The sequence below is a fragment of the Pelophylax lessonae genome (genome assembly GCF_965119305.1).
Source record: "Pelophylax lessonae genome assembly, chromosome: 13".
NCBI lineage: Eukaryota > Metazoa > Chordata > Amphibia > Anura > Ranidae > Pelophylax > Pelophylax lessonae.
Genome location: NC_138780.1, coordinates 45,714,060 through 45,737,574, shown reverse-complemented (window position 1 = coordinate 45,737,574; position 23,515 = coordinate 45,714,060). Strand labels below are relative to the sequence as shown.

The 23,515-nt window shown below is 45.1% G+C and overlaps 1 protein-coding gene across 1 annotated transcript; it reads right to left on the bottom strand.

The window, feature by feature from the left end:
- Positions 1-22,641: 22,641 nt before the first annotated feature.
- Positions 22,642-23,277, bottom strand: LOC309569163 (olfactory receptor 10A7-like; the record flags this gene model as incomplete). Its single annotated transcript, XM_082274924.1, has 1 exon — positions 22,642-23,277. One exon carries the CDS (start codon positions 23,275-23,277, stop codon positions 22,642-22,644), a length of 636 nt encoding a protein of 211 aa, XP_082131050.1.
- Positions 23,278-23,515: the final 238 nt, after the last annotated feature.

The window sequence follows — 23,515 nt, the reverse complement described above, 5'->3', positions numbered from 1 at the left end:
AGATAGCCGACAAGTGCTTGCAAACAACAGTTTGGTTTATTAATGGTGTTTTCTTCACCAGACTGCATGCAGCAAAAACATCCAAAATAAAATAAAACAGAAAATAAATCCTTGCCTCTGTGGGCGGCTACCTTCTCACTCTGGAACCTACCTAAGAGTCTGTCTCCAACCTACTGTTGGGCAGACTTTCTTGTCCTACAACGGACACTCAATAGTCCATTTATAATCTCTTCACACAGCACAAATGTCCATTGAACATGTCCTTAACTCATCACAATGAGAATGTCTCTTGGCTTGCCTCTTCACATGACAAACATTTCTTTATTTCTTTCACATAGAAATAGTTCGTTTTCTCACCTCTGAGACGTCTTCACAATTGGTTACCCTCCTTAGCGCACATCACTTCAGGGGGTCTTCTCCCATGCTCACCAGCTTGTCGGGAGGCACCCATCTGACTGTCCTCCTTCTCCCAGCCCACATGGCTTCAGGAGACAGCTTCCGGAGGCAGCAGTCCTTCTCCCATGCCCACACGGCGTCGGGAGGCACACGTCTGTCTGTCCTCCTCTCCCAGCCCACACGGCGACAGGAGGCAGCAATCCATAGACTTCCTTTGGACAAATTATAGAGGCCTTAACTTCCTCATTCCGAACAGCTGAAGGCCTTTCAACTTCCTTAGACAGTTCTGGCTACCTCTGCAGCCGACACCCTATAGTTATTGGTGATTTGTCTAACCCAGGTGGAAGTGTAGCTCCTGTCTGTAACTACATTCACAGATTTACCTGACTTCCTGTCACATACCCCCCCCCTCTTGTTTCAACCCTAGGGTTGGGACACAGTTTTTCCAGGCACGCATGTGTCAGGCACTTCTCTTGACTCTCACTGATAAGCCTCCTAGTATCCTCAAGCTTCCGAATGAAACTGTTTCTGTCATCTTCATTGACAGATTTCTCATAAATGTCAGACAGCTTGTCCCTCATAACCGTCTGTCCAATCCACCATGGAGGACCGTGATCCATAGGCAACTCAATTTTGCTAGTCTTAAAGTCTTCAACATTCTTAAGACGCCTCTCTCTGCAATCAACAAATGATTTCCACAACACTTTGAGAACCTCTGCTTCACTTAGCTTTGTTCCAAGAAATGTCTGTACTTTATCAACTTTCCTTCCATCATCATATGGGTCAAAGGCAACAACACAGTTGAACCCAGCTATCTGGGTGGTATCCACTATAGACCTCCTCTCTGCATCAGTGAAGAAGCATGGAACTGCAACACATTCTTTTACAGGTTTCTTCAATGCACTTTCTGCTGAACTATTTGACCGCTCAAGGTCACCTAGTTCCTTTTCTCTATCTGAACTCCACATGGAATGTATCTCAAGATCACGATCAAACTTCTGCCACTTATCTTTCACCAGTTCCATTTTGGAAACACTCCCTGAAAGGCACTTATTCATTTGCTTCACGTTTTCACCAACAAACCTAGCCCTCTCCACTAGGTGGTGTTTGCTTTTTCCTCCCAGATTTATATCACTTACTTTAGTTTTTTCCGCTTTAGTTTTCTCCACTAGGTTTTCAGCCTGAACTGAGAAATCATCATATTTCTTACACAGCACCTTTGTTTGCTGAAGGTCTAATGATACATTTTCCAATGCTTGAAGTTTTTGAAGGAACGGTTTATTCCAAAGGGGTGATTCAAGCCACATGTCATCACATTTCTGAGGCTCACTCAGGACAGACCCCAAAACTCTGATCCTTTTAAAAACTGCATCAGGCACACTATCCCCTCTTTGGGACAGATCCTCTGTTGCCTGTAATTCCTCTTCAAGTTCCTGCAACGGAATCTTCATCTCTTCCACTTGCTGTGCTAAGGCTCGCTTAGACTTTTCTAGCTTCTGTACGCTTTTCACAACATCATCCTTGGAGCTGACCAAATCTTCCATTTCTGTATACAGCTGTTTGTTAACTCTTTCTAGTTCAACCTTACACTCTAGAGCTTCCTCCAAGGAGCGAGCCAAGAACAGGGCTTTGCTCTCTTTATCACGCGCCTCCGTTTTTGCACGGTCGCGTTCTTCTGCATATTTTGCAGACACAGTCTTCTCCTCACCAAGCATCTGATCAAACTTCTTTTTCACATCTTCAACAAACTCCAATGAACCAACGCTTTCTTCCATGCGTTTTTTCATATCCGCTATCTGAGCTTGCAATGTTGCGACTTGCTCTGATAGGTTTTTCTTTGCTTCCTCCTCCTCTTTTAATTGTTCCAGGAAGCCATTTTTCTCCTCTTCCATTTGTTTGAGCTTTGTGCTAAAACTCAGCCTTTGACACCTCTCTTCCTGTAAGAGTTCCTGCGTGTCTTGCAGCTGCGATTCCAAGATAGAAAAATCTTCCGCAATTTCTGTAGATTTGCTGTCTGCTTGAGAAAGCTGATTTGTAACATTGTCCAACTCAACCTGCAGTTGGTTTGCCTTCTCTGACAGCTTAGCACACACTCGGTCACCTTCTGACACCTTGACTTGCGATTCCTGCAGCTGTGCCTCTACTTTTTTTCTCTTGTGTTCACAATCTCCTTTTCCCTGCATAAGAGCCTTCACCTCATTGGCTAGTTTCTGGGAACGAGAATGTAATTCTGCCACACAGGCTTCTTTCTCCTTTAACTGCTGCTGGACACGTTGGGCTTCCCCTTTCCAACTTTCACAGTCTGCACGTAATTCATCTACCACATTTCTCAAAGTGGTGAGCTTATATACAGTACTCAGTAATTTAGCCTCTCTTTCACTTTTCTCCTTGTCGCTGAGCGACAATGTCGTTTTCAGAGCGACATTCTTTTCCTGCGACTCCTGCAGGTCTATTTTGGTAGCTTCCAAAGACTGAAGACTTTTTTCCAGCTGATTACGCAACTCCAACATATCACACATACTTTGCTTCTGCAAAGTCTGAATTTCAATTTCCTTTTCCATGAGGATGGTATCTTTCTCCATTATAGTCTCTCTGCGTGCAACTCGGAAAAAAGAAGAGCAGTGGATTCTTCCCACTGGAACACCTGAGCCTGCACGTTTCTATGCTCCATCCTAAGCAATTCCAGGGCTCGTTCCTTTTCTTCCATTTTCCGTTGCAAGGCATCCATCTCAGCCCTGCACACATACTCGGTTTCCTCCAAACCGATGACCTCCATTGGCTGCTGGCGTCTCTGCTTCCAGCCTGCCATGCTCTCTTGGTGAGCCTTTTGTTGAGCTGAAAAGCTCTGCTGTTTCAGCATCTCCCCCATTTTGGGTTTACTTTTCATCTGAGCACACTGCGTCTCCATAGCAGTTTCATCAGTGTTGCTAGGGACAACAACCTTCCTCTTTAGTAGACTCTCTTTAGGCATGGATGGGGCTCGTTCAGATGGTAACATCCCCTCCATCCATAGAATCCGGTCTGTCATTTCATCTATCTTTGCATTTTTCAGGCGTTTGGATCGCCCCCATCTTCAATAACTCTCCAAACAAATTTTTCACAGTCCAGCAAAACATTTTCAGACCACTGTCTCTTTAACACATGTAGTTTTTCTCTCTCTTGCAAGATCTCTTTTCCTGCACACACAGTTTGTGCAGTCCCTTGCACCAGACACAACAAAGTTCATCAAAAATTTTGAGACCGCTGTCTCTTTAAAACACTTTTCTCTTTCAGGATCTTCTCTCCTGCACACATAGATTGTGCAATCTCATGCACCAGACAAAGTTCCTCAAACATATGCACTTCTTTGCAGGGATCTCTGCTTCTGCCCACTGCATACCTCCACCATATGTGAGGGATTAGCTCGGTGGTAGGCGTAGATGACCCCTTGGGGGTGCGTTTTCCCAGAGAGATAGCCGACAAGTGCTTGCAAACAACAGTTTGGTTTATTAATGGTGTTTTCTTCACCAGACTGCATGCAGCAAAAACATCCAAAATAAAATAAAACAGAAAATTAATCCTTGCCTCTGTGGGCGGCTACCTTCTCCCTCTGGAACCTACCTAAGAGTCTGTCTCCAACCTACTGTTGGGCAGACTTTCTTGTCCTACAGCGGACACTCAATAGTCCATTTATAATCTCTTCACACAGCACAAATGTCCATTGAACATGTCCTTAACTCATCACAATGAGAATGTCTCATGGCTTGCCTCTTCACATGGCAAACATTCCTTTATTTCTTTCACATAGAAATAGTTTGTTTTCTCACCTTTGAGACGTCTTCACACTTGGTTACCCTCCTTAGCGCACATCACTTCAGGGGGTCTTCTCCCATGCTCACCAGCTTGTCGGGAGGCACACATCTGACTGTCCTCCTTCTCCCAGCCCACATGGCTTCAGGAGACAGCTTCCGGAGGCAGCAGTCCTTCTCCCATGCCCACACGGCATCGGGAGGCACACGTCTGTCTGTCCTCCTCTCCCAGCCCACACGGCGACAGGAGGCAGCAATCCATAGAATTCCTTTGGACAAATTATAGAGGCCTTAACTTCCTCATTCCGAACACCTGAAGTAAAAATGCAGGCAAGGGCACTGGGGGGCAAACTAAGGTCAATTAATTTTATTTCTGCGCCAAGTGAGCATATATAAAAATCAGTGTTGGTGATAAATGATATACAAAATCAATCCAGTGAAAAAATTCAAGTCAGGTGATACAAATCACTAGAATTAATTAATAAAGTCCCAAATCATATAGTAGAAATAGTGCCAAAATGTGACTAATTTCTTCTTTAAAATCAAATGTAAGTGCATTCCCACTGTATTTGATGCCTCAATAAATCCTTCTGTAGCAGAGAGCACTAGATCTTCTGTTTTTTATTCTTTATATCGATGCTGCCTGTATCTGGAAAGTGGAGCAGGAGATCGAGTTAGGAAGACCAGGCTGCCTGGAATACATTATATATATGCCTGCTTTGACTCCTTGAAGTCTCTCCTTGAGGTGAGCTGCTAGTCTGTCACAAGTCACTTGGAGCACTTTGGAGTGGAGCATGCAGCACCTTTAATCACTGTTGATTTTGAAGAAGAAATTAGTCACATTTTGGCACTATTTCTACTATATGATTTGGGACTTTATTAATTAATTCTAGTGATTTGTATCACCTGACTCACTTGGCGCAGCAATATTTTTATGTATTGATTTCACTTTTTTGTGTTAGGCACTAATTGTTTGCAGCCTAGTGCACTTTATTGCATATTGGTTTACGTATTTTGGTTTGCGCTGATTATTCACTATTCGCAATTAATTTTATTTAGTCATGTAATCCAATAGGATTACAATATATCAGTGTGTTTGTGTGTTTTACTTTTTGAATTTGCCACCGGTTCCACCCCTTGCGACGCGACACTCGCAGGGAACGGAAGCCGGGGCACACAGCATCAGACAGAAGATCCGGCCACTGTACAATGCCGGAATACATTGCGGGATCCTGGAGACAAAGTAAGTAACCTCTTCCAGGATCCAGCGACTTCTCCCTGGCAGTATCCCGGGTGTGGCTCAGGGTTACCGCTAATGGCACTGAAATTCCACCCCGAGCTACAACCGCCAGGGAGGTTAATGTACACCTGTACTGCACTCTTATGGGGACACTTGATGTAAAGAGGCACTCTTTTGGGATCACCTAATGTCTGTACTCTGATGTGGACACCTGACGTCAGTGGGCACTCTGAAGGGGACACCTGATGTAAGGGTTGCACTTTGATGGGGACACCTGACGTCAGTGGGCACTCTGATGGGGACACCTGATATAAGCGGCATTCTGATCGGGACACCTGATATAAGCGGCATTCTGATGGGGACACCTGATATAAGTGGCATTCTGATGGGGACACCCGATATAAGCGAGTATTCTAATGGGGACACCTGATGTCTGCACTCTGATGGGGACACCTGATGTCAGGGGGCATTTTGATACGGTCACCTGCTGTAGGAGAACAGTCTGATAGGGACACCTGATGTCAGTGGGCACTTTGATTGCGTCACCTGATATAAGGTAGCAATCTGATGGGGACACCTGATGTCTGCACTGTGATAGGGACGCCTGATGTCAGGGGGCACTTTAATGGGGGTCACCTGATGTAAGGGAGCAGTCTGATAGGGACACTTGATGTAAGGGAGCAGTCAGATGGGGGCACAATGGCAGTCATCAGGAACGGTGGAAGTTAAAGCAAGATCTGGAAGACCAAGAAAAATATCAGACAGAACAGCTCGCAGGATTGTGAGAAAAACAATTCAAAATCCACATTTGACTGCACAATCCCTCCAGAAAGATCTGGCAGACACCGGAGTTGTGGTACACTATTCCACTTTAAAGAGATACTTGAACAAATATAGTCTTCATGGAAGAGTCATCAGAAGAAAACCTCTTCTACGTCCTCACCACAAAAATCAGCGCTGGAACTTTGCAAATGAACATATAGACAAGCCTGATGCATTTTGGAAACAAGTTCTGTGGACCGATGAGGTTAAAATTGAAATTTTTGGCTGGAATGAGCAAAGGTACGTTTGGAGAAGAAAGGGCACAGAATTTAATGAAAATAACCTCTGTCCAACTGTTAAGCATGGGGGTGGATCAATCATGCTTTGGGGTTGTATTGCAGCCAGTGGCACAGGGAACATCTCACGAGTAGAAGGAAAAATGGATTCAATAAAATTTCAGCAAATTCTGGATGGTAACTTGATGCCATCTGTGAAAAAGCGGAAGTTAAAGAGAGGGTGGCTTCTACAAATGGATAATGATCCTAAACACACCTCGAAATCCACGGGGGATTACATCAAGAGGCGTTAACTGAAGGTTTTGCCATGGCCTTCCACAATCTCCTGACCTTAACATAATTTAAAATCTATGGATAGACTTTAAAAGAGCAGTGCGTGACAGACAGCCCAGAAATCTCAAAGAACTGGAAGATTTTTGTACGGAAAAATGGGCAAAGATACCTCAAACAAGAATTGAAAGACTCTTGGCTGGCTACAAAAAGCATTTACAAGCTGTGATACTTGCCAAAGGGGGCAGTACAAGATATTAACTCTGCAGGGTGCCCAAACTTTTGCAGACGCCATTTTTTTGTTTTCTGTTATTTTGAAAGTGTAAATGATGGAAATAAAATCTAACCTTTGTTGGCATATTGTAAGAATGTCTAATCTGTAATTTGATGCCTTTTGGAGATTTTTTCGATCTTTCCTTGGCTTCTTTATGCACATTAATACAAATTTTTACCTGAGGTGCCCAAACTTTCGATCACCACTGTATATAACATTCCCTATAAAAAAATGTAAAAAAAAATCTAATTTTTTCATCAATTTAGGGCAATATCTATTCTGCTACATATTTTTTGGTAAAAAAAATCCCAGTAAGTGTATATTGATTGGTTTGCGCAAACGTTATCGCCTCTACAAATTAGGGGATAGATTTATGCCATTTTTATTTATTTATTCTTTTATTAATTATGGTGGTGATCAGTGATTTTTAGCGAGACTGCGACATTGCAGCGGACAGATCGGACACACCCAACTGACACTTTTGAGGGGACCAGTGATATTACTACAGTAATCAGTGCTACAAAATGTGCACTGTTACTGTATTAATGACACTGGCAGGGAAGGGGTTAACACCATGGGTGCTCATAGGGTTTAATGTGTGCCTAGAGGAGGCTTTCTAACTGTGTGGGGGATGTACTCACTGAATGAACACAGAGACTGTGTTCCTAAAAAAGCAATCAGCGCCCCCACCATCTGCTACATGAAGCGACGTACAGGTATGTCGTTTCGCATAACAGAGCCGACCTGCCACTGTAAAACTACGGCGGCTGGTCGGCAAGTGGTTAATAGCTAACTGTTATAAGACTACAAATGTTAAAGGAACAGTTAGGCACCCTAAAAACAACTTCATTGAAATTAAGTTTTTATGGTGTCAGGAGGTCCGTGAGAGTTGTTTACATGGCACACGGGATGGTCAAGGGTTGCATACATGGCACACGGGATGGTCAAGGGTTGCATACATGGCACATGGGATGGTGAAGGGTTGCATACATGGCACGACGGGATGGTCATAGGTTGCATACATGGCACCACGGGATGGTCATAGGTTGCATACATGGCACACGGGATGGTCATGGGTTGCATGCATGGGCAGGACTGGTACAATGATATACACTTGCTTCCCTCACCTTCCACAGACATAGGAAAAAGAAATCATGATCAATGACTGGGCTGTACACCCTTCAAACCACGCTCCTCCTGGGCCTTCACACCTCTGGACCCCTTTACATTACACAACCCCCACACCTCTGAACCCCTTTACATTACACAACCCCCACACCTCTGAACCCCTTTACATTACACAACCCCCACACCTCTAAATCCCTTTACATTACACAGCCCCTACACCTCTGGCCCCCTTTACATTACACAACACCCACACCTCTGGACCCCTTTACATTACAAAACCCCCACACCTCTGAACCCCTTTACATTACACAGCCCCCACACCTCTGGACCCATTTACATTACACAACCCCCACACCTCTAAACCCCTTTACATTACACAGCCCCCACACCTCTGGACCCCTTTACATTACACAACCCCCACACCTCTGAACCCCTTTACATTACACAACCCCCACACCTCTGAACCCCTTTACATTACACAACCCCCACACCTCTAAACCCCTTTACATTACACAGCCCCCACACCTCTGGACCCATTTACATTACACAACCCCCAAACCTCTGAACCCCTTTACATTACACAGCCCCCACAACTCTGGACCCCTTTACATTACACAGCCCCCACATCTCTGGACCTTTTTACATTACACAGCCCCCACACCTCTGGGCATATTTACATTACACAACCCCCAAACCTCTGAACCCCTTTACATTACACATCCCCCACACCTCTGGACCCCTTTACATTACACAGCCCCTACATCTCTGGACCCCTTTACATTACACAGCCCCCACATCTGTGGACCTTTTTACATTACACAGTCCCCCATACCTCTGGACCCCTTTACATTACACATAGGGTGGTAGAGTGGCATTTTACGGGTGGTATAGTAGCATTATAGGGGCAGGTTAGGGTGGTATAGTGACTGTACAGTGGCAGACTAGGGTGTTATAGTGGCAGGTTAGGGCAGTATAGTGGCAGGTTAGGGTGGTACAGTCACAGTGGCAGACTAGGGTGGTGTAGTGATTGTATAGTGGCAGGTTAGAGCAGTATAGTAGCAGGTTAGGTTGATACAGTGCCAGGTTAGGGTTAGGTCGATATAGTGCCAGGTTAGGGTGGAATAGAACCAGGTTAGGGTGGTACAGTCACAGTGGCAGACTAGGGTGGTATAGTGATTGTATAGTGGCAGGTTAGAGCGGTATAGTAGCAGGTTAGGGTGGTATAGTGCCCGGTTAGGGTGGTATAGTACCAGGTTAGGGTGATATAGTGCCATGTTAGGGTGATGTAGTGCCAGGTTAGGGTGGTATAGAGCCAGGTTAGGTCGATATAGTGCCAGGTTAGGGTGGAATAGAACCAGGTTAGGGTGGTATAGACGGCAGGTTAGGGTGATAAGTGGCAGGTTAGGGTGATAGAGCCAGGTTAGGGTGATATAGAGGCAGGTTAGGGTGATATAGTGCCAAGTTAGGGTGGTATAGACGACAGGTTAGAGGGGTATAGAGCCAGGGTAGGTTGATATAGAGCCAGACTAGGGTGATATAGTGCCAGGTTAGGGTGATTTAGTGCCAGGTTAGGGTGGTATAGTGCCAGGTTAGGGTGATACAGTGCCAGGTTAGGGTGGTATAGTGCCAGGTTAGGGTGATACAGTGCCAGGTTAGGGTGGTATAGAGCCAAGTTAGGGTGGTATAGAGCCAGGTTAGGGTGGTATAGACGGCAGGTTAGGGTGATACAGTGCCAGGTTAGGGTGATATAGTGCCAGGTCGGGGAGGTATAGAGCCAGGTTAGGTCGATATAGTGCCAGGTTAGGGTGGAATAGAACCAGGTTAGGGTGGTACAGTCACAGTGGCAGACTAGGGTGGTATAGTGATTGTATAGTGGCAGGTTAGAGCGGTATAGTAGCAGGTTAGGGTGATATAGTGCCAGGTTAGGGTGGTATAGTGTCAGGTTAGGGTGATAAAGTGCCATGTTAGGGTGATGTAGTGCCAGGTTAGGGTGGTATAGAGCCAGGTTAGGTCGATATAGTGCCAGGTTAGGGTGGAATAGAACCAGGTTAGGGTGGTATAGACGGCAGGTTAGGGTGATAAGTGGCAGGTTAGGGTGATAGAGCCAGGTTAGGGTGATAAGTGGCAGGTTAGGGTGATAGAGCCAGGTTAGGGTGATAGAGCCAGGTTAGGGTGATATAGAGCCAGGGTAGGTTGATATAGAGCCAGGTTAGGGTGATATAGTGCCAGGTTAGGTTGATATAGTGCCAGGTTATGGTGGTATAGAGCCAGGTTAGGGTGGTATAGAGCCAAGTTACGGTGGTATAGACGGCAGATTAGGGTGATATAGAGCCAGATTAGGGTGATAAAAAACAGCCAGGTTAGGGTGGTATGGAGCCAGGTTAGGTCAATATAGTGCCAGGTTAGGGTAGTATAGTGTCAGGTTAGGGTGGTATAGTGTCAGGCTAGGGTGGTATAGTGCCAGGTTAGGTCAATATAGTGCCAGGTTAGGTCGATATAGTGCCAGGTTAGGGTGGTATAGTGTCATGTTAGGGTGGTATAGAGCCAAGTTAGGGTGATAAGTGGCAGGTTAGGGTGATAGAGCCAAGTTAGGGTGATAGAGCCAGGTTAGGGTGATAGAGCCAGGTTAGGGTGATAAGTGGTAGCAGGTTAGGGCTGTAATGTATGTAGTGATAGTGTGTGCACTGCTCAGTCACTTACAGCAATAGCAGGTGATGAAGATTCCCGGGCTGCTGTGATATCTCCTCCTGTTTCTCGAGATCAGCCAGCCTGAGGGTAGGATGGGAGTCTCTGTAGGAGGAGTGAAGAGGCAGCTACACACCCCGACCCCGCCCACCAACTCAGGCTCCAGAGAAAGTAAACATCCGACAAGGGACAGTCACAGTCACTGTGCTGACTGTAGGGGATGGATAGATGGATGCTGCTGCCTGAGAGGCTGCGAATTGAACAGCCAGCTAGGTCAGTGAACTAAACAGCGGCCGGGGGCGGGGCTGTGCGGCGCAGCCTCCTCTTGTTCAATAAACTCAGTGTGAGTGTACTAAGCTGCTGGGCTGCTGGTACAGTGTGGCTCGCTCCTCGCTTGGGATTCCCTTGCTTTTGTGCCCTCCCTCCTCTGGCGTCCTCAGGTGGCCGTCTTGGCTGCCTTATGGTTGGCGCAGGCCCTGGGGGCACCTGATTAAGAGGAGGAGCCAGGAGCACCAGTGGGGGACCCAAGAAGAGGAGGGTTGGGGCTGCTCTGTGCAAAAGCACTGCACAGAGCAGGTAAGTATAGACATGTTTGTTATTTTACTTTTAAAAAATCAAAGGCGTACAATCACTATCATTTCTATGTTGAGTGGTCCTGGAATTTGAAGGGACCCGGGCCATCCCAATTAATAAATGTATTCACCCAAAATTCACACATTTTTCTATTTGGATTTCATTGGGAAAAAGACATGGCTTCTTCATTTGTGTTACTTTATTAAATAGATACAGTTAAGGATTAGCCACTAAAAGAAGAAAACACAAAAAAGTTCAAAACATTTTATTGACTCTAGAGAGTTTACAGGGAAACATAACATAACTCATTTTTGAAGGGCTCACAGTGCCCCCTCACTATAATAGTGTTGGTTTGCTGCAACAATTTGTTAGTTTGCAAAGTATTTTAGGGACAGTTAACAGTGCATGTAGGGAGAGTGATAGGGTATGTGGTGTTATACTATTCTATAATATGTTAAATTGTAGTTGTAGTTGTAGTTGCAGTTTAGCTGCTTCCGCCCCTTTTAAGTTCATTTATTTATTTATTTATTTATTTATTTATTTATTTTTTCTGCTAAGTTAGGCAAAAAAAATGCAGTGCCTTGTTTTGTACAAATATGCACAAAAAAAGTGCCAGAACTAAACCCTCAAACTCATAGGATTTGCCTCAGACACTTGGTAGCAGTAAACCCATACCTCATCCCTATTAGAGATAAAAACTGCCTCATATCTCCCTTTTATATTATGGTCTAGCTAAGCTGTTTACATGCTCTCTAGCCAATGCACATTTTTTGTTACCTGTTTTCCCTTAGATAATTCAGTCTAATGTTTATTTCAAGTTAAACCTACATCATCTTTCCCTGTATATTGTATCCTAACTAGAGTTGAGCAAACACCTGGATGTCCGGGTTTGGCGGGTCCAGCCGAACTTGAAAGAAAAGTCCGGGTTTGTGACCCGGACTTAACCCGAACATTACCCCGATCCCGAACCCCATTGAAGTCAATGGTGACCCGAACTTTTGAGCACTAAAATGGCTCTAAAACAAACTTGGAAAGGGCTAGAGGGCTGCAAATGGCAGCAAAATCTTCTTAAGAGCATGGCAAGTGCTCTGCAAACAAATGTGGATAGGGAAATAACTTAAAATAACATAAAATACATAAAAATTAAAAATAATAATCTTGAAAGATGTAGGAGGAGGAGGAGGACGAGGCCCATATGGAGTAGGAGGTTGAGGTGGCGGTGGATATGGCGGTGTAGGTGGAAGCGGCGGAGGTGTAGGAGGACAAGGTTTTTTTCCTCTTCCGTATGAACTGTAACCCTGTTGATTTAGTCTGGTGAACTGTATATAAGATTATAATAACAGGCTTGAGGTGTGTAAAGGGACTCTGGAGGGAACTATTATATATCATTATATATTAAAGGTGGCAAAGGCTAAAAGAGAATTAAGAGGAACAGGGGAACGCAGAGTGCCCTAAAGACTGTGAGACTGTGTAATATAGACATATGTGTGAGAGATTGTGAAGAGATTGTGAAACCACACATTTGTTGCTATATACATGACACTATTCTTACTCGCCACTGAAGGAGCCTGAAAAACCATTCAGGACTACCATTCAGGACTACCCTCATATCTCATCATTTTGGGCGCCACCCCTCCCCCCTACCCCAAGAATGAGAGGCAAGGTAGCGAGAGGAGGAGCAATGGCTAAATCACCAAGGGTGAGTTCAAGCCCTAACTCAATTAGGAAATTTATGACTCAGGAGAATTCTATTTAAAAAACATCCCAGGAGAAACAGCCAGGAACGAGGAAAAAACAGAGCGAGGTAAAAGAAAAGAATGGAAAAAGTGTACAAAACAGATCACTATTAAATACCAACACAGCAGACTCTGAATCGAGTTTGAGAGTGAAGCACGAACATGAAATAGAGGAGGATCAAGAAATTATACAAGAACAAGCACCTACAAAGGGGGACATGGCTGCAATGTTTGCAGATCTAGAAAGATCATTAAAGATTGAGTTGGTTAAAATCCACACCCACCTGGGATATGCCGTAGGACGAGTAGAAGAACTCAAAAAAAAGACAGGAAAATCAAACAAATACAATAAAAGAACTGAGAAAAGAAATGAAGGAAGTTAAGAAAAATTTCAGAGGTCTAGCATATAAACTGGAAGATCAAGAAAACCAAAGTAGATGGAAGAATCTGAGAATCCGGGGATTAACCGAAACAACACAAGAAAAAATTTAGGAGGAAAAATTAAAAAAATCTTCAATCCAGTATTAGGGAGTAGAGTTGAGCGGACACCTGGATGACCGTGTTCGGCGGGTTCGGCCGAACTTGAAAAAGAAGTCCGGGTCCGTGTCCCGGACTTTTTCCGAGCTTTACCCGGACACCGAACCCCATTGTAGTCAATGTGGACCCGAACTTTCAGACACTAAAATGGCTCTAAAAAACCAATGGAAAGGGCTAGAGTGCTGCAAATGGCAACAAAACATAGTTAAGAGCATGGCAAGTGCTCTGCAAACAAATGTGGATAGGGAAATAACTGAAAACAACAAAAAAAAAACAGAAAAAGAAAACAATTTTCTTCATCTGTGAAGGACGAGGCCCATATGGAGTAGGAGGGAGGTTGAGGTGGCGGTGGATGTGGCGGTGTAGGTGGAAGCGGCGGTGGAGGGGGACGAGGTAGCCAACACTGCTTTTTTTTAGTCATTTTAAATTAGGGTACACCCCAAAAGAGTGAGAAAGAGCAAACATAGAACAATGGCTGGGTAAGGTCGGTATCTATCGCTATTCTGCACAAGGTACGGAAAAGTCCCGTGGGATCCATGCCTGGTTCATTTTAATGAACGTGAGCTTGTCCACATTGTCTCTGGACAGGCGGCTGCGCTTGTCTGTGATAATGCCCCCAGCCGTGCTAAATACACGTTCAGATAATACACTGGCTGCAGGGCACGCCAGCACCTCCAAGGCGTAAAGGGCAAGCTCAGTAGCTCCACCATGTTGGTGAAATGCTGCCTCCTGCTAAGACATTCCATATGAGCTGCTGGTGCTGCTGCTTGTTGTGGCGTGCTGACAAAGCTTTTCCACATTTCAGCCATGCTAACCCTGCCTTCTGAGGTGCTGGCGGTGCCCTGGTTGCGTTGGCGACCTCTTCCTCCTCCTCTGCCTTGGCCTTGTGCTTCCACTGTGGCCCCGCTGTCAGATGGGAATGCCAGCAGCATCGCGTCTACCAGTGTGCGCTTGTACTCGCGCATCTTGCGATCATGCTCCAGTGAGTGAATTAAGGACGGTACGTTGTCCTTGTAACAGGGATCCAGCAGCGTGGCCACCCAGTAATCAGCACAAGTTAAAATGTGGGCAACTCGGCGGTCGTTGTGGAGACACTGCAGCATGTAATCGCTCATGTGTGCCAGGCTGCCCAGAGGCAACGAAAGGCTGTCCTCTGTGTGAGGTGTATCGTCTGTGTCCTCTGTATCCCCCCAGCCACGCACCAGTGATGTCCATGAGCTGGCCTGGGTGCCACCCTGCTGTGAACATGGTTCCATCTCCTCCTCCATCTCCTCCTCCTCATCCTCCAGAACTGTGCCCCTGCAGGACAATTTTGTACCTGGCGTTTGTGGGTGCAGGAACCCACCCTCGGAGCCACTTGTGAATGACTGCCCTGAAAGCCTTGGAAATTATAGCTCTTCCTTCTCCTCCTCCTCCTGTGCCACATCTTCTTCCATCATCGCCCAAATCGTTTTTTCAAGGAGGCATAGAAGTGGGATAGTTAAGCTGACAACGGCGTTATCGGCACTGGCCATGTTGGTGGAGTACTCAAAACAGCGCAACAAGGCACACAGGTCTCGCATGGAGGCCCAGTTATTGGTGGTGAAGTGGTGCTGTTCCGCAGAGCGACTCACGCGTGCTTGCTGCAGCTGAAACTCCACTATGGCCTGCTGCTGCTCGCACAGTCTTTCCAGCATGTGCAAGGTGGAGTTCCACCTTGTGGGCACGTCACATATGAGGCGGGAAGGCCTAAGTTACGCTGCAGCGCTGACAGGCGAGCAGCAGCAGGGTGAGAACGCCGAAAGTGCGCACATACGGCCCGCACTTTCTGCAGCAGCTCTGACATATCGGGGTAATTTTTAAGGAACCTCTGCACCACCAAATTCAGCACATGCGCCAGGCAAGGGATGTGCGTCAAACCGGCTAGGCCCAGAGCGGCTATGAGATTTCGCCCGTTATCGCACACCACCAGGCCGGGCTTGAGGCTCGCTGGCAGCAACCACTCATCGGTCTGCTGTTCCATGCTCCTCCACAACTCCTGCGCGGTGTGTGGTTTTTCCCCCAAACAGGCAAGTTTTAAAACTGTCTGCTGTCGTTTACCCCTGGCTGTGCTGAAGTTGGTGGTGAAGGTGTTACGCTGATGGGATGAGGAGGCGGTAGAGGATGAGGAAGCGGAGTAGGAGGAGTTAGGAACAGGAGGCAAACTGAAGCACCCTGCAATCCTCGGTGGTGGAAGGACATGCGCCAAATTGCTATCCGCCTCAGGCCCATCCACCACTGCATTTACCCAGTGTACCGTTAGGGAGATATAAAGCCCTTGACCGTGCTTACTGGTCCACGTATCGGTAGTTAGGTGGACCTTGCCACAGATGTCGTTGCGCAGTGCACACCTGATTTTTTCCCCCACTTGGTTGTGCAGGGAAGGGATGGCTTGCCTGGAAAAGTAGTGGCGGCTGGGCATGACGTACTGTGGGACAGCCACCGACATAAGGCTTTTAAAACTGTGCGTCTCCACCAGACGGAATGACAGCATTTCAAAGGCGAAGAATTTTGAAATGCTGGCATTCAGGGCCAGGGATTGCGGGTGGGTAGGGCGGTACTTCCTCTTCCTCTGAAGTGTTTGGGAGATGGAAAGCTGAACACTTCCACGGGACATTGTGGAGATGGTTGGTGACCCAGGTGGTGGTGTTGCTGACAGATCGTCTGTTTGGGGGGTGGCAGATGCCGGTATCACTACAGAGGTGGATGAAGAGGCCGAGACTGCAGCAGAAGAGGAAGCAGGAGGAGCCAGAGACCTTTCTTGGTTTTGAAGGTGTCTATTCCACTGCAGCTCATGCTTTGCACTTAGATGCCTGATCATGCAGGTTGTGCTCAGGCTGAGAAGGTTTATGCCTCGCTTCAGGCTCTGATTGCACAGGGTGCAAACCACTCGTGTCCTGTCATCAGCACATTGTCTGAGGAACTTCCATGCTAGTGAACTCCTTTGAGCTGGCTTTGGTGCGCTCGGTCCCTTGCTGCGTTGGGCAGTAGCAGACGTAGTGTCTAGAGCACGGCCGCTCCGCTTCTGCACCCTGCTCCCTCTTCTGCTGTGCTGATGTCTCTGTTCGACCACCGCCTTTTCCACCAAACTACTCAGGTCACCTGCATGACCTTCATTCCATGTGGGGTCGAGGACCTCATTGTCCTCCACATCATCTTCCACCCAGTCTTCACCCCTGCCCTCCTTGTCGGTCTCCACAATTCTGAACGCCGCAGCAGTTGGCACTTGCGTTTCGTCATCATCGGAGACGTGCTGCGATGGTCCTTGCATGTACTCATCTTGAGAAATAAGTGGTTGGGCATCGCTGCACTCAATCTCTTCCACTTCTGGGGCAGGGCTAGGTGGATGGCCCTGGGAAACCCTGCTAACAGAGTCCTCAAAAAGAAGAAGAGACTGCTGTATGGCTTGGGGCTCAGACTGCTTGCCTGATTCCCAAGGGGGTGAGGTGAAAGACGGTTGGACATTGGCTGCAGGTGCCAACTCTGACCTTTCTGCAGTAGACTGGGTGGGAGACAATGTGAAGGAACTGGAGGCACTGTCAGCAACCCAATCTACTATCGCCTGTACTTCTTCAGGCCTCATCACGTCTAGAGGCGCATTATGCCCTACCAAATACTGCTGCAGGTTCTGTCGCCTACTCACACTTGAGGAAGGTGTTTCACTTGTGCGTGTAGCTGTCTGTAAGATCCTGGCACTCTCAGTGCCTCCTATCACATCATTTCCGGGGTGCGTTCCATCTACCTAGGTAGATGGAGCGCATATAGGTGTGTTTCCCTTTAAGAGTGCTGACATCATCATGAGGCGCCGGACTGAACAGCTATTTAAACCACCGGCTTTCACTCACATGTGTTCGTTCAATGTGCCTTGTTGCTTACAAGCCTTGTCTTGCTGCCGGAACCACCAGCTATTCTCTTCTACCTGGAACAGACCGGAACCCCGCTACTGATCCCGTATCCCGCTACCGGATCACTCTGTCACTACAGGACCCCTCTACCTACTACCTTACTAGGGATAAGTACCACACAGGGGAATCCTCCATAACTTACTTACTCTACCTACCTATGCACATTAAGGACTATTGCTATCTATGCATACTAACTCCATCATCTGCACTATTGATTGCTAGCTCTTGAGTCTATTACCATCTATGCATACTATCCTATCATCTGGACTAATACATAGATTGCTAGCTCTTGAGCCTACTACCATCTATCATCTGCACTGCTGCATAGATTGCTAGCTCTCCTGTCTACTACTATTTATCCTTGCACTGGGTTAGTCTATCCTGTATTTGTCATCTGCTGTCCTCACCACCTGTTACCATACTCGATACTAACCTATCTGCATTCCTAATACCATCTTGAACTCTCCTGAACAAACCTATCAAGTGCTTACCATCCTTGTCACTGTTCACACCTGTCCCTTCAGCACATCACCTTCATACTATCATATACATCCTATCACTCCAGGAACATCTCATTGAGTGTGTATATATCTGTATGCTGAAGCTGACAGGCCCACGGTGATGAGTCCTGGAGAGTTGGATCTGGTATTCAACACATCTCTACATGACTACTGAGTGGAGATTTTGCAGCTGCAAATCCAGCCTATAACAAAAAACGCAGGAGCGTTACACTGGCACAGATCGACCACGTCCTCTCCTTGCAACAGGAGCTCTACCAGCAGCACCACGACCCAGGCCACGGCCCCTATTTGACGGTCTCCTCATATTTCTGTAATTTATGATCTTGCCCTAGAAAGGTGTTTATTGAATAGCGGAACAAAACAACAACAGTATCGCACGGGTGTATCTGACAGTCAAATATGCAAACTATGCAGCAATTTAATGTTTTTTACCCCAAAAGGGTGTATATTGAATAGCGGAATAGGAAAAAGGATAAAAAAACGGTGTATCTCACACGTACAAACACAGACTAGGCCCCGATTAAAATTTTTTGTACCCTAAAGGGAGAATGAGGAAGAGGAGTAGGAGGATTTGGGAACAGGAGGCAAACTGAAGCGCCCTGCAATCCTTGGCGGTAGAAGGAGATGCGCCAAACAAATTTAAAAAGGTGTATCTCACATGTACCGATACAGACTATCCCGCAATTTAATTTTTTACACTCAAACAGGGTGTATATTGAATAGCGGAATAGGACAAATTTTACAAAACGGTGTATCTTACACGTACAAACACAAACTAGGCCCCAATTACAATTTTTTGTACCCTAAAGGCAGGATGAGGAAGAGGAGTAGGAGGAGTTGGGAACAGGAGGCAAACTGAAGTGCCCTGCAATCCTCGGGGGTAGAAGGAGATGCGCCAAACAAATTTAAAAAGGTGTATCTCACATGTACCGATACAGACTTTCCCGCAATTTAATTTTTTTACACTCAAACAGGGTGTATATTGAATAGCGGAATAGGACAAATTTTGCAAAACAGTGTATCTCACACGTACAAACACAATCTAGGCCCCGATTACAATTTTTTGTACCCTAAAGGCAGGATGAGGAGTAGGAGGAGTTCGGAACAGGCAGGAGGCAGACTGAAGCACCCTCAAATCCTCGGCAGTATGAGATGCGCCCCAAAAATTGGAAAGGTGTATCTCACACGTACCGACACAGACTATCCCGCAGTTTAATTGTTTATACCCAAAGGTTTTTATTAAATAGCGGAATAGAAAATATGATCAAAAAAAGTGTATGTATCTCACACGTACACAACCACACTAGGCCCCAATTACTATTGTTTGTACCCCTAAAGGCAGGATGAGGAGTAGGAGGAGTACGGAACAGGCAGCACCCTCAAATCTTCAGAAGTATAAGATGAACCCCAAAAACTTGGAAAGGTGTATCTCACACCTACCAACACAGACAATCACGAATTTAATTGATACCCAAAGGTTTTTATTGAATAGTGGAATAGAAAATATGATCAAAAAAAGTGTATGTATCTCACACGTACACAACCAGACTAGGCCCCAATTACTATTGTTTGTACCCCTAAAGGCAGGATGAGGAGTAGGAGGAGTACGGAACAGGCAGCACCCTCAAATCTTCAGAAGTATGAGATGAACCCCAAAAACTTGGAAAGGTGTATCTCACACCTACCAATACAGACTATCCCGCAATTTAATTGATACCCAAAGGTTTTTATTGAATAGCGGAATAGAAAATATGATCAAAAAATGTGTATGTATCTCACACGTACACAACCAGACTAGGCCCCAATTACTATTGTTTGTACCCCTAAAGGCAGGATGAGGAGTAGGAGGAGTTTGGAACAGGCAGCACCCTCAAATCTTCAGAAGTATGAGATGAACCCCAAAAACTTGGAAAGGTGTATCTCACACGTACCAACACAGACTATCCCGCAATTTAATTGATACCCAAAGGTTTTTATTGAATAGCGGAATAGAAAATATGATCAAAAAAAGTGTATGTATCTCACACGTACAGAACCACACTAGGCCCCAATTACTATTGTTTGTACCCCTAAAGGCAGGATGAGGAGTAGGAGGAGTTTGGAACAGGCAGCACCCTCAAATCTTCAGAAGTATGAGATGAACCCCAAAAACTTGGAAAGGTGTATCTCACACCTATCAACACAGACTATCCCGCAATTTAATTGATACCCAAAGGTTTTTATTGAATAGCGGAATAGAAAATATGATCAAAAAAAGAGTATGTATCTCACACGTACAGAACCACACTAGGCCCCAATTACTATTGTTTGTACCCCTAAAGGCAGGATGAGGAGTAGGAGGAGTTTGGAACAGGCAGCACCCTCAAATCTTCAGAAGTATGAGATGAACCCCAAACACTTGGAAAGGTGTATCTCACATGTACCAACACAGACTATCCCGCAATTAAATTGATACCCAAAGGTTTTTATTGAATAGCGGAATAGAAAATATGATCAAAAAAAGTGTATGTATCTCACACGTACACAACCAGACTAGGCCCCAATTACTATTGTTTGTACCCCTAAAGGCAGGATGAGGAGTAGGAGGAGTTTGGAACAGGCAGCACCCTCAAATCTTCAGAAGTATGAGATGAACCCCAAAAACTTGGAAAGGTGTGTCTCACACCTACCAACACAGACTATCCCGCAATTTAATTGATACCCAAAGGTTTTTATTGAATAGCGGAATAGAAAATATGATCAAAAAAAGTGTATGTATCTCACACGTACACAACCAGACTAGGCCCCAATTACTATTGTTTGTACCCCTAAAGGCAGGATGAGGAGTAGGAGGAGTTTGGAACAGGCAGCACCCTCAAATCTTCAGAAGTATGAGATGAACCCCAAAAACTTGGAAAGGTGTATCTCACACGTACCAACACAGACTATCCCGCAATTTAATTGATACCCAAAGGTTTTTATTGAATAGCGGAATAGAAAATATGATCAAAAAAAGTGAATGTATCTCACATGTACACAACCAGACTAGGCCCCAATTACTATTGTTTGTACCCCTAAAGGCAGGATGAGGAGTAGGAGGAGTTTGGAACAGGCAGCACCCTCAAATCTTCAGAAGTATGAGATGAACCCCAAAAACTTGGAAAGGTGTATCTCACACCTACCAACACAGACTATCCCGCAATTTAATTGATACCCAAAGGTTTTTATTGAATAGCGGAATAGAAAATATGATCAAAAAAAGTGTATGTATGTCACACGTACACAACCAGACTAGGCCCCAATTACTATTGTTTGTACCCCTAAAAGGCAGGATGAGGAGTAGGAGGAGTTTGGAACAGGCAGTACCCTCAAATCTTCAGAAGTATGAGATGAACCCCAAAAACTTGGAAAGGTGTATCTCACACCTACCAACACAGACTATCCCGCAATTTAATTGATACCCAAAGGTTTTTATTGAATAGCGGAATAGAAAATTTGATATAAGATTGGTGTGATTTATCAATAGCACATGATGTGAACAGCAGTGTCTTATATCATTCAGCTCTGCTGCAGGCCACAATTTAATTTTTTTTAACCCAAGGCTGTATATTGAATAGTGGAATAGAAAAAAGTGTATGATTTTTGAAACCACTCAATAATAGCACATGTGAACTGAACACTGAACACAGCAGTGTATGATCAGAGTCAGCACAGCACAGCTGAAGGACAAACGCTGCACACAGTGACTGATAGAAAAATACTTTTCTCCCTCCTCTTCAGTGGGCAAAAAAGATTGTGTTCACTGCACCCCACACACAGCAAAATTGATGTGGACCACTGACACCTGCCTATCTCCAGCCTCTCCCTAAAAGGATTGATAAGATCGGTCACTGCAAACCCCCCCACGCAGCAATATCGATTGTAGAACACACTGTCTGACCCTAAAAATCAGCAGCCTCTCCCTAAAAGGATTGATAAGATCGGTCACTGCAAAATCGATTGTAGAAAACTGACCCTAAAAATCAGCAGCCTCTCCCTAAAATGTCCTACAACTCGCCCTGCCTAACACACTCCGACCTGTCCCTCAATTCTATCCGGACACAAATGTTTTTTTTTGCCTGTCTGTCCCTAATCAGCAGCCAGCACGTATTATGTGTGCTCTGTCCCTGAACTAACACAGCAGAATGATGCAGCGGCGCTGCCTCTGACTTATAAAGACTTGGTCACATGCTTCAGATGGCCAATCACAGCTACTAATACATTTGTAGGCATTGCTGGGATGGCTTAAGGCACACCAGTTAAACGCTTGTTGATTGGCTGTTGATAGCCTGCCATGAAAAGCGCGCCAATGCATACAAAACCCGGAAATAAAATGACCGAACACGGATTTTTACAGTAAAGTTTTCGGGTCCGTGTTCGGGTAACAAAAATCCAATTATTCAGTACGAACACGAATAATACAGTCCGTGTTCGCTCAACCCTAATTATGACTATTTTAAGTGGATTTGTTTCAACATTTAAAAGCAAAGTGAATCAAAGTGAAATTAGCTTCTGAAGTGGCCTAATTGACTTTCTAAAAGCGTTCTTAACTTCAGTATTCCTGAGTGTATAAATGAAGGGGTTTAACATTGGGGTGACAATGGTATACATCAGAGCAAGGAATTTATCATATTGACTGCCTTTTGGCTTGATATAGACAATAATGCCTGTGCCAAAGAACAGACTGGAAACGATAAGATGGGAGGAACATGTAGAAAATGCCTTCTTTTTTCCTGCAGTGCCATCAATCTTTAGCACAGTTCTTATGATATGAATGTAGAGGACTACTATTATAATAAAAGGACAAATCACTGATGTAATGGTTACTGAAGTGGTAGCGTAATTGCTGAGCATTGGGTCAGAACATGCCAAATTCTGCAGTGGTGCAAAGTCACAAAAGAACTTGTCAATCTCATTGGGACCACAATATTCCAGAAGAATTGTAAAAATAGCTGGTACAAGCGGAAAAATGAACCCAGCTATCCATGAAAGAGTCCCCAACACATAACAAAATGCATTGCTCATAATTGTTGAATACCGCAGTGGATTATTAATGGCCAAATACCGATCCAATGACATCAATGTAAGAAGAAAACATTCCGTTTCTCCTAAAGCATGTAATACATACATCTGTGTAAAACAGCCAATTACAGATATGCTGTAATCACAATTTGTAAGGATAGATAGGAGTTTTGGGATAGTTACTGAAGCAAACATAGTTTCTAAAAAAGCAAATATGGTAATGAAGAAGTACATTGGGATATGGAGAACTGGATGAGTTCTAACTAAAGCAATGATAGCAATGTTTCCAAGCATACATATGATATAAGATAATAAAACAACATAAAATATTATACTGTAGAATTTT